Genomic DNA, 10,369 nt, shown 5'->3' with positions numbered 1-10,369 from the left:
CTCCGTAGGTTATGTACAGGAAATAAAATTGAGCGATTCTTTCTCAATGACTCTTCTACTCCAAGTCGTTCGTTCTTTTGTTACGTGACTCCCATAGACGCTGTACAGTGCAGTACACAGGAAACAGAATTGAGCGATTCTTCCTCAATGCCTCTTCTACTCAGAGTCGTTTGTTCCTTTGTGACTCCCATAGCCGCTATGCGGTGCAATAGATTCAAATGAACAAACGACTCAGACTGGAAGATATAAGAGGTGAGCTACTCATTCATAATATATCTTCATTGTAATTGTAATCCTCATATATCTGCATTGTAATTTTTTCATTACTGGAACTATCGCCAGAATTTGTGCATTTAGATGTATTGGGGGTCTTTTTTTATTGAAAATGCAACATTTTTTTCTGATCAAAAGAACGAAATGACCTAAATGACTAAAAATTTGTTCATTTCGATGAACGACATTTCAAAAAATCGTGTCACTAAAATGATTCAAACTTCCCATCACTAGTCCCAAGACATGCAGATTAGGTTAATTGGTGTTCCCAAATTGCCTGTAGTTTGTGTATGTGTGTATCCTTCCATAACCCTGTATAAGGATAAAGCTGTGTAGGCGATGAGTGAGTTAGTGGACACAAAGAAGAAAGTAACTACAGCGTCCTCTGCTGGTGTTTGTTAAGCACTATCACACTTGAATTTTCTTAGGGAAATGAAGCTAAAGCTAACATCAGATCTTAACAAATCAGTTCTCTCAGTTCAGCAGTCAGCTGAGGTTATTTAGATATAGCTTACTTGTTAGTTTTAAACACATGACTTAATACAAGAAATACGTCACATAAATATCAGCATAAATATGCTCTATGACGTTTTTTTTTTTTTTTTTTTTAGCAAAGCGACCATCAGCAACACGAACTCTGTGACGTTCACGCGCGTCTCACGAGCCCTCGTTTCCTAGGAGCTTGACAAGCACGTGCCATATAAGCGCTTCTCTTTTCTGACCGGAAGTACGGAGTATACACGGGTAAGTGCGTTTCGCTAATCAGACGTGTTTTACACAGGTTAGTGTTCTTTGATTAAGGGTTTATATGAAGAGTTTGAGGACAAATATTGTGAACTTTAAACAATAGTGAAGGTAGCTGCTGTTTGTAGCTGAGCTAGCTAGAGGATAAAGGCTAACTGACTGGACATAGCTGAGAGATTACACTGACAGACCTGAACACTTATTCAGAAACCTGGTCAAGCTGTAGATAAACATTGAGATACTATGTGGCTTTTAGCCTAAAACACCCGGCTTTGTCCCAGATGCTTTAAAGTGTGCTTAACTGCTAGGATTACTGTTGAGTTGAGTTCAGCGGACGCGGGTTTGTTATTGCTAGCTGTCCGAAGCTTGGTTTAAACCCGTAGCGTTTCTGCTAAACTCTAACCCTGCAGTATGGACATTTATAAAACCAAACAGATGTGTATGTGTAAATATCAGTATCTTTCCCCATTCTACACTTTGAGCTCGTTGGTAAACACCAGAAAGTCCTTTCTAACACACAGTCATGACCTTGTCTTCTGTGCTGTTGTTTACTTTCTTGATCAGCTGACACAGTATGGTGCTTCCCCTGGATTTTCTAGTTATTTGTTAAAATTTAGCTGGTTCAAATTGTTGCACTATTAATTTGTCTTAATAATTTGTTATCGTCTGTGCTCTGGCCCTGATATCTTTATTTTCTAGCTATTTTATTACAGTATTGATGGCAGACATACAAATATTGCGCACACACGAGTATGAGCAGAAGTTTAACACAGCACAGTCTTGCATCAGTCCTGGAAGCATAGTGGTGGAATCAGTTAAGTGTTAATCTTGGCTTCTTTGTTGCTTCTCTGTCTAATGAGCTCCGTATCTGGTCACCATCTTTCAGTGGTAGGCCTGCTCTGGGCAGAGTAACAGTTTTTTTTTTCCTTCTTTCTCTCTCCAATCTTTGGAATGAAACGAACGCTACATTTCCAGAGCTCTGCTTTTATTTTGATACGTCCTAGGTCTTTGTAATGATTTTTTTATGATTATATATTTAATTTTATGATTACATATTTAATTTAAATTAATAAATACTTTATCAGACTAGGTCAGGGCTCCTGACTTATATTTTCCATTAGTAGCACTGGTTCTCCCTGCTGAAAATTTAGGGAGCATCAACAAACAGATAGACGGATACTTTATTGATCCCACAATGGAGATAGTATCCTTCATCATAAGTTTTGGGACTGTAGGCTGGTAGCCGAGCGAGACCAAACATAAGTAGATGATAACCCATGCAGAAACTTGTTTGGCGGATCAAGCCCCAGCTCCACCGAGTTGCCGCTATTGAGCCCTGTTGGCCTGACCCTGCTCTTTGACCTAGCCTCATAACAAAGCTGGGATATGTAAAGATGAAAGATTTTTACTGTTCAGTAATCTGTATGTGACAAATAACTTCTTTATATGACTTTAATTACCCTTGCATTAGCTTTCCACCTTAAATAAGTCTAGATTGACTTTCCCCACATAATCTGTAGATTGATGCCATTAATCATAGATCAGGAGGTTGAATACTGCAGTGCGCCTTTTTTCCCTCAGATTTAAAACTTGTCCTCTTACAGGTTTCTCAGTATTAAATAACAAACATTGTAAAAGTATTCTGAAAGCATGTGCCTTAACCACTTTCATTTTTCTTGTAGTGAAAAGCAGCTCTTCAGCAAAGATAGAGACTGAAACATGTCTGCAGTAAAGACAGAAGCTTCAGCCGATGGAGGGAGTGTGGTGAATGGTGCAGGACCCGTATATGAGAATAAAGAGGACAGTGACAATGTCAGGTAGTGTTATGGCCTTTTGACAGTTAGCACCATAATAAATATCTTCAATAACTTACATAAAAGATCATGCTATACTATACCAAGGGAATCTGGCATTAATCGGGGGTGGGGGGTAACTCAGCATGATCTGGTCCAATTACCTAACCTAACAGTGTGAGCTAATAATATGCATTAGTATGGAGAGGCTTTATGTAACTGTAGTCCATATCCTGTCCTGATGGTTTATATTTGCGCCCTCAACATAAAGTGAGTCAGGAAAACATAAGCCATGCATTAGTGGGCCACCTTCTCTGATGTGTACACAGCCGTAAGCCACCTGGACTCCAGAAAAAAATAACAACGTTAAATGCTCTATATTGACTATGTTTTACATAGTACTACAAAAAAAGTAGATTTTCTTCTTTGCTCATCATCCAGTCAGAGGACATGGGATTTCGCCATACTCACTGCGCACCTATGATGCCATTTTAACTACTAGCTCTTCCTTCATCATCAAGATCATTGATGACACTGTTGTGCTGGGCCTAATCTCTGATAACACTGACAAAGCCTACCTGGAGGAGATTAAAATCCTAGTTAAAAAACTGGTACCAGAGTAGAAACCTCTTCTTGAATGTCATTAAAACAAAGGAGTTGATTGTGGATTCAGCATAATGTGGGAGAAGAGCTTCAACAGTGATCCAGTGGAGAGTATGGATAGTTCCCATGAACATGAACATATGAACCCAGACAATTATCCTTATTTCTATTTTTCCTTTTGTAATTTTAGTGTACATAATTTTTTTCTTTTTCTGGTCAGAGATAACAGGCATTTTCCTGCATGCTGTACAGTGTATGTGTATTGTATGTGATGTCGATTTTTTTTTTTTTTTTTTTTTTTTTTTTTTTTTTTTTTTGTATATGTGTAGGCAAATTAGCTTTTTTATGCTCCTTACCTTACAGACCTGATGATCTCTCTGAGCTACTGGCTGCCGGAACCAAAGAAGTTCATGAGCAAGCTGAAAACACACAGTTTGTCAAAGATTTCCTTCTTGGACGCATACGCAAAGAGCTCTTTAAGGTTAGACCTTATTTAAAATCCAGTTATATAAATTACTGCCTTTATAGCACTGGATATCAGGTTAGCAGTGAATTAATAGAGGGTGTCTCTCTGTGGTTTCTGGATTTGGCATGTCTAACTCTTAAAACCAAGCAGTTTAAAAGCTCTAATGTCTCCCATCCCAAACACCTCTTGGTATTTGACATATTTAGTAGCAGTCAAATCTGTAAAAATCTGCACCAATCAGCCCCAATATTAAAACACACTACATCACAGCTTGCAACATAAATCAACTTGTGTGTGCCAATGGCACCAGGGTGCATTATGGGTAGAAGACAAGTCAGCCGGGGTAATGTGATGCCATGGGCAATGTTATGCTGGAAAACCTTCGGTCTTCATTGCTTCGGGCATGAGAATGGATGATGATGATTTGACAGGTACCACCGACTTAAACCTTGTTGCTACCTGTACACCTCTTCATGGCCACTGTGTAACCTAATCCCACTGGCCTCTTTCAGAAGGTTAGTGAACACTGCCTATGCCACTGCTGAGATCTCATCTGTGTTGTTGGATCAGGTGTTTCTCATCTTCTTGAAACAGTGATTTGGCCCAGCAATCACTGTAATGTCTTGGTCAGGAAGCCAGTTAATGGTAGTTTTGGCATTGTGGGAAGGTGCTTAATCCTTCTGGAAGAGGAAATCAGCATCTCCATGAAACATCTTGGGTAGTCATGAAGCTTGTGTGCAGACAGACGGCTGCATTGACTTTTGGCATAAAATAAAGTGGACCAAAACCAGCAGACAACATGGTACCCCAAATCCTCATCACCATGGAAACTTCACACGGTACTTCAAGCATTTAAGTCATGTCTTTTGCTTGTGCACTTTTTCCTACCATACTGTTCCCGTCCAGTCAATTTTGCATGAATATACTTCAATACAGCAAGCACTCTGCGAACACCCAGCCCTTTCAGTGATTACCTTCTGTGGCCTTGTGTAGGATGTCGATGTTGACAGCTGTCTGAAAGATGATTATTGAAGAGTTACCAGTCTTCCCCTGGTAATCATTAGAGATGCTCTGATCAGCATTTTTTGGGCTGATTACCGATCACCAAGATCATGATCTGCCTATTGCTGATCACTGCCGATCACAGAATGGCAGGGGAATGGGAATCTTTTATCTATAATCTAGCAGAGTTTGCACCATTTGTAGAAATGAAACCAACTCTAAATTAACCATATTGGAAAAAAAAAACTGTAGAAGTGAGAGTGGACATGAAGTTAGTTGGTGTGAGAGAAGAGGATGCAGAGGATAGAATTAGATGGAGGCAGATGATTCGCTGTGGCGACCCCTGAAAGGGAACAGCAGAAACACAAGAAAGAAGAAAAAAAACCTGTAGAAATAGGCTACAACCAAGATCTTAAAGAACCACAGAGTGTTTATTTTAGAAAATGAGAACTTAAGACTACTGTAGACCATCTTTCCCAAATAAGGCAGAGTAACTTAAAATTATTCCAAACAAAGAGGGGTCAGGCAGACGAACACACATCAGATCAACGCAAGTAATTTCCTTTAAGTGATCGGCTTATTTGATCTGCACTTTTGGGGTTCGCCGATTAAGCCATTTTTAGCCAATATAGACCGATCATGATCGGTGGTGATCAATCAGAGCATCACTAGTAATCATTGAAATAAAAAAAGACTATTTAAAAAAAAAAGAAATATCAATTTTTACATGTAATAAATCTAAAATAGGAGTTTTTCACTTTTTAAAATTGAATTCTGAAAGCAAATTAACTTTTTCACGATCTAATTTTTCAAGATGCATACACAGTACTAGTCTAAAGTTTGAATTTATTTTCTATATTCTAGAACAATACTGGATATAATAGACACATCTCAATATCAACTGTTAAGTTATTGTTTAAATTATTGCATATTTTAGATGCTTTCAGCATTTGTTTACAATGAAGAAAAAAAGATCAAGAAAACACATCTCTCTGTCTCACTCTTGATTTGTGCCGGTTTCTGCTGAAGCAGACATTCTTTAGACCAGAACTAACTCTGTTTTGAATGTCTACTTGCTTGTAGCTTGGAGCTGTTGCGCTCTACTACACCTATACAGCAATGGAGGAAGAGATTGAGAGAAACAAGGATCACCCGCAATTTGCACCTCTTTACTTCCCCAACGAGCTTCACCGGCACGAGGCCTTGGCTCAGGATCTCAAGTACTTCTATGGCGAGGACTGGCAGGATCAGATCAGCTGCTCTCCAGCTACTCAGCGCTACGTGGAGCGACTTCATGAAGTCGGTCGTGAAGACCCCGCATTACTGGTGGCTCATGCATATACACGCTACATGGGTGATCTCTCAGGGGGTCAGGTGTTGAAGAAGGTAGCCCAACGTGCCCTCAAGCTGCCCCCTACAGGAGAGGGAGTGTTTTTCTACCAGTTTGACAGCATTCACAGTAACAAGGGGTTTAAGCAGCTGTACCGCAGCCGAATGAACGAGCTGGAGCTCGACACCAGTACCAAGGACAGGATTGTTCAGGAGGCTGTGCGGGCTTTTCAGTTCAACATGGAGGTAGGATGCAGCAAAGAAGATTTTTTTAACCACATGCCAGAAATCAGGTCTGTTAAGTTTTTGCCCCCAAATATCAGCTGGTTTTTGTTATGTTAGTGATTATGTATTTAGATAAATTTATATGAATATGGATAAATATCAAATTGGGACATATGTATTGATTTAAGTGATAAATGGCAAGAAATACTATTTGGGGAAACCTGTGTTTGACCCTCACAAAACCCAGCCTCTGTTAATCTGTAAGTGGTGTATCCATTACAAAAAAAAAGAAAAAAAAAAACTGAGAAAAAAAGAAATGTCTGTCTATGGCAGGCAGACTTGTTTTAGGCTTTTTAGGATTTTTTTCCCCCCTCCTATTTAGTGTCTCGAGAGATTTCCTTTTTTCCCCCAGACATATTGACTTCCTAATTTATCGTTTTTTAAATAAATGTTAGCAGAGAATTGTTAGCAGAGAAATGTTAGAAAACTAATTGAACTACACATCAAATTTTTTTTGGCTTTCATGATGTCAATCTGAAATGCATGATTTTGCATGAAAACCTATGAACATTGACAACATACTCTATTAGGTATGAGATTATATAATTGCTGAACTAAAATTGTCATAACATTATGTTTTATTCCATTAGTATCTAAAATTTCCTGTCCATTCAGGTTTTCAAAGAGCTGGAGGAAATGGGGAAGACGATTCAGGAAGAAGTTCTGGATGGAGGTCCCATCCATGGTCACATGCAAGGAGACATCAGCAAATGTCCTTACTATGCTGCCAAAATGGGTAAGCCTGAGGCAAAAGTCAGTCTTAAACACGTTTGAAAAGAAACCCCTAAATGACATGCTGAATACATTGTGCTCTTTATCTTATTACATTCTAGCTGCGAGTGGAGGATCAGCATATATTTATCAAATGGCGGCGGCGGTCCTCAGAAACCCCACTGCCCAAGTGATTTTAGCTGCATGGATTGCTGCTCTTGCTGGATTGGTTGCCTGGTACCACATATGATCCAATTATGTGTCCATACTATTGTAGAAGTGCAGTGTTTATGCTGATGTAGTAGCACCTTACCCATACCAGTATGTTAATCTTAAGAGAAATGCAATTGCAGTCTGCGGATGAGCATGAACGAGGGCCTTCCACCATCAACCTCTGGAGAGATGGATGACGGTTTGGGTCTAACGGGCAAACACGTATTCTTTACATTCTTTTACCTGGGAAGAAACGTGTCCCGCTAACATTTTCACTTTTTGAGAGAAAGTAAAGACTAATATTTTCACATGGCAGATTTGTGCTGTATAACATGTTGCATATAGAAAACTGTTAAATGTAATACTATTCTAATATATAATATAACCTATATAATTTATATATTTAGATTGTTCTGTAGCAAGGGTCTCCAGTCTTATCCATAAATGCCTCCAGGATTTTATTCCAGGGAAAATTAAGGTACACATGATAACCAAATGAAGACTATGATAAACTGATTTAACAAGTGAAATCAGTGGCTCCTGCTTGGTTGAAATTGAATCCCGCAGTCATGGCTCTTTGGTGGATAAGATTGTTGATCTGATCTAAATCCTACATAAAAATTATTTTATACAGAGCTCCTGCATGCAGACAGCCAATTCACCAAATCGGGTTTGCACATTTGAATTCGTCAGCGTGATCACAGAGGATATATTTTATTTATTTTTCTTTTTGCACCCCTGAACAACCACAGTACACTTGAAGGGGGACCACAGGGATTAGGGCACCATTTTGGATGGGGCCTTCTTTTGCTGAATAAACTGAATATTGAACATTTTAATATTAATGTTCGAGTCTTAGTTCATGCTTCATCACACAAACCTGCTTTTAACTAAAAAGAAAATTATGCATGAAACAGATAATATACATGCACGGCAGATAACTAGCATGTGCTTATTGGCAACTATTTCATACTGTTTAATGACAAGATTGGTGTTGCAGTGTATGATTTGTTGCTCAGTGTACACACAGTGTCTTATGTGACCAAAGTATAGTGGGGCATTTACTACCAAATCAGTTCTTGATGCAGTAGGCGTTTTTTTTTTTTTGAGCACTTTGATGTATGCTATTGTTACCTGATTTTTTTCAACATCTCATACTCTAAGCATTTTTATGATGGTTATAGCTTTTGACAAGAAAAATAAGAGCTTTGTTGAGTAAGTAAATGTATATTTGCAAAAGGCTTTTTCTTCTTGAAATAATAAATCACAGCAGATCATGTGTTTATAAGTACTCATTTGTCCTGGTTTTCAAGTATTGGGTAAAACACCATGCAATAGCTATTTAAATGTGTTACGGACAGGGTGATGGTTTTATAGTGTTTATCAACTGATGATGTGATTAATCATGGCACAAGTTACATACATACAAATGTAATACTCATTTACAGTTCCCTTAATGTTCTGATTCAGAATTAGTGCTAAGCATTTCAAGTTTGACCTGAGGCTTTCTCTAATTTTAAAGTTGATGCGACATACTGTTCAGATGCTCAGTAGTGGATAATTTAAGTAAAAGACACTAAAAAGCTCATTTCAATGTTTGTGAGAATGTGCAAGTCTGGATCTTAAATTCAAATTTTATTTGACACATACTTGGGATCTTTGATGGTGTTAGGCATAGGAATCTTATGTACAGTCGTGGCCAAAAGTTTTGAGACTTACATAAATATTGGAAATTGAAAAAGTTGCTGCTTAAGTTTTTATAATAGCAATTTGCATATACTCCAGAATGTTATGAAGAGTGATCAGATGAATTGCATAGTCCTTCTTTGCCATGAAAATGAACTTAATCCCAAAAAACCTTTCCACTGCATTTTATTGCTGTCATTAAATGACCTGCTGAGATCATTTCAGTAGTCGTCTTGTTAACTCAGGTGAGAATGTTGACGAGCACAAGGCTGGAGATCATTATGTCAGCTGATTGGATTAGAATGGCAGACTTGAAATGTTAAAAGGAGGGTGATGTTTGAAATCATTGTTCTTCTATTGTTAACCATGGTGACCTGCAAAGAAACGTGTGCAGCCATCATTGCGTTGCATAAAAATGGCTTCACAGGCAAGGATATTGTGGCTACTAAGATTACACCTAAGTCAACAATTATAGGATCATTAAGAACTTTAAGGAAAGAGGTTCAATTCTTGTTAAGAAGGCTTCAGGGCGTCCAAGAAAGTCCAGCAAGCACCAGGATTGTCTCCTAAAGAGGATTCAGCTGCGGGATCGGAGTTCCACCAGTGCAGAGCTTGCTCAGGAATGGCAGCAGGCAGGTGTGAGCGCATCTGCACGCACAGTGAGGCGAAGACTTCTTGGAGTCAATAAGGGCAGAAAAGAAGCCACTTCTCTCCCAAAAAAACATCAGGGACAGTTTGATCTTCTGCAGAAAGTATGGTGAATGAACTGCTGAGGACTGGGGCAAGTTCATATTCTCCGATCAAGCCTCTTTCCGATTGTTTGGGGCATCTGGAAAAAGGCTTGTCCAGAGAAGAAAAGGTGAGCACCACCATCAGTCCTGCATCATGAGACCATTCATGTGTGGGGTTGCTTCTCATCCAAGGGAGTGGGCTCACTCACAATTTTGCCCAAAAACACAGCCATGAATAAAGAATGGTACCAAAACACCCTCCAACAGCAACTTCTTCCAACAATCCAACAACAGTTTGGTGAACAATGCATTTTCCAACACGATGGAGCACCGTGCCATAAGGCAAAAGTAATAACTAAGTGGCTCTGGGACCAAAACGTTGAAATTTATGGCCTGGAAACTCTCTAGATCTTAATCCCTTTGAGAACTTGTGGTCAATCCTCAAGAGGCAGGTGGACAAACTCCAAGAAGTGATTATGTAAGAATGAGTTGCTATCAGTCAGGATTTGGCCCTGAAAAAGAAGGGTCAACAC

At 39.0% G+C, this 10,369-nt stretch overlaps 1 protein-coding gene across 3 annotated transcripts; it reads left to right on the top strand.

The window, feature by feature from the left end:
* Positions 1-923: 923 nt before the first annotated feature.
* hmox2b (heme oxygenase 2b) lies at positions 924-8,710 on the top strand. 3 transcript variants are annotated; one of them, XM_053515194.1, is made up of 6 exons: positions 924-1,017; positions 2,700-2,834; positions 3,777-3,894; positions 5,965-6,456; positions 7,111-7,231; positions 7,329-8,710. In XM_053515194.1, exons 2-6 carry the CDS (start codon positions 2,737-2,739, stop codon positions 7,454-7,456), a joined length of 957 nt encoding a protein of 318 aa, XP_053371169.1. In that variant the 5' UTR covers positions 924-1,017; positions 2,700-2,736; the 3' UTR covers positions 7,457-8,710. The 3 variants fall into 3 exon arrangements, with proteins under 3 accessions (XP_053371169.1, XP_053371170.1, XP_053371168.1); XM_053515195.1 differs by having other exon boundaries at positions 995-1,054; XM_053515193.1 differs by lacking the exon at positions 924-1,017 and adding an exon at positions 1,404-1,831.
* The last annotated feature ends 1,659 nt before the right edge of the window (positions 8,711-10,369 follow it).

The sequence above is a fragment of the Clarias gariepinus genome, chromosome 16 (assembly GCF_024256425.1).
Source record: "Clarias gariepinus isolate MV-2021 ecotype Netherlands chromosome 16, CGAR_prim_01v2, whole genome shotgun sequence".
Taxonomy (NCBI): domain Eukaryota; kingdom Metazoa; phylum Chordata; class Actinopteri; order Siluriformes; family Clariidae; genus Clarias; species Clarias gariepinus.
Note: the sequence above shows the minus strand (reverse complement) of the source record. Positions and strands in the feature narration are given on the sequence as shown.

Coding starts and splice junctions, on each gene's coding strand:
- hmox2b (XM_053515194.1), top strand. CDS start 2,737: ATGTCTGCAGTAAAGACAGAAGCTTCAGCCGATGGAGGGAGTGTGGTG. Junction 3,895..5,964: donor TACGCAAAGAGCTCTTTAAG/GTTAGACCTTAT, acceptor ACTTGCTTGTAG/CTTGGAGCTGTTGCGCTCTA. Junction 7,232..7,328: donor TTACTATGCTGCCAAAATGG/GTAAGCCTGAGG, acceptor ATTACATTCTAG/CTGCGAGTGGAGGATCAGCA.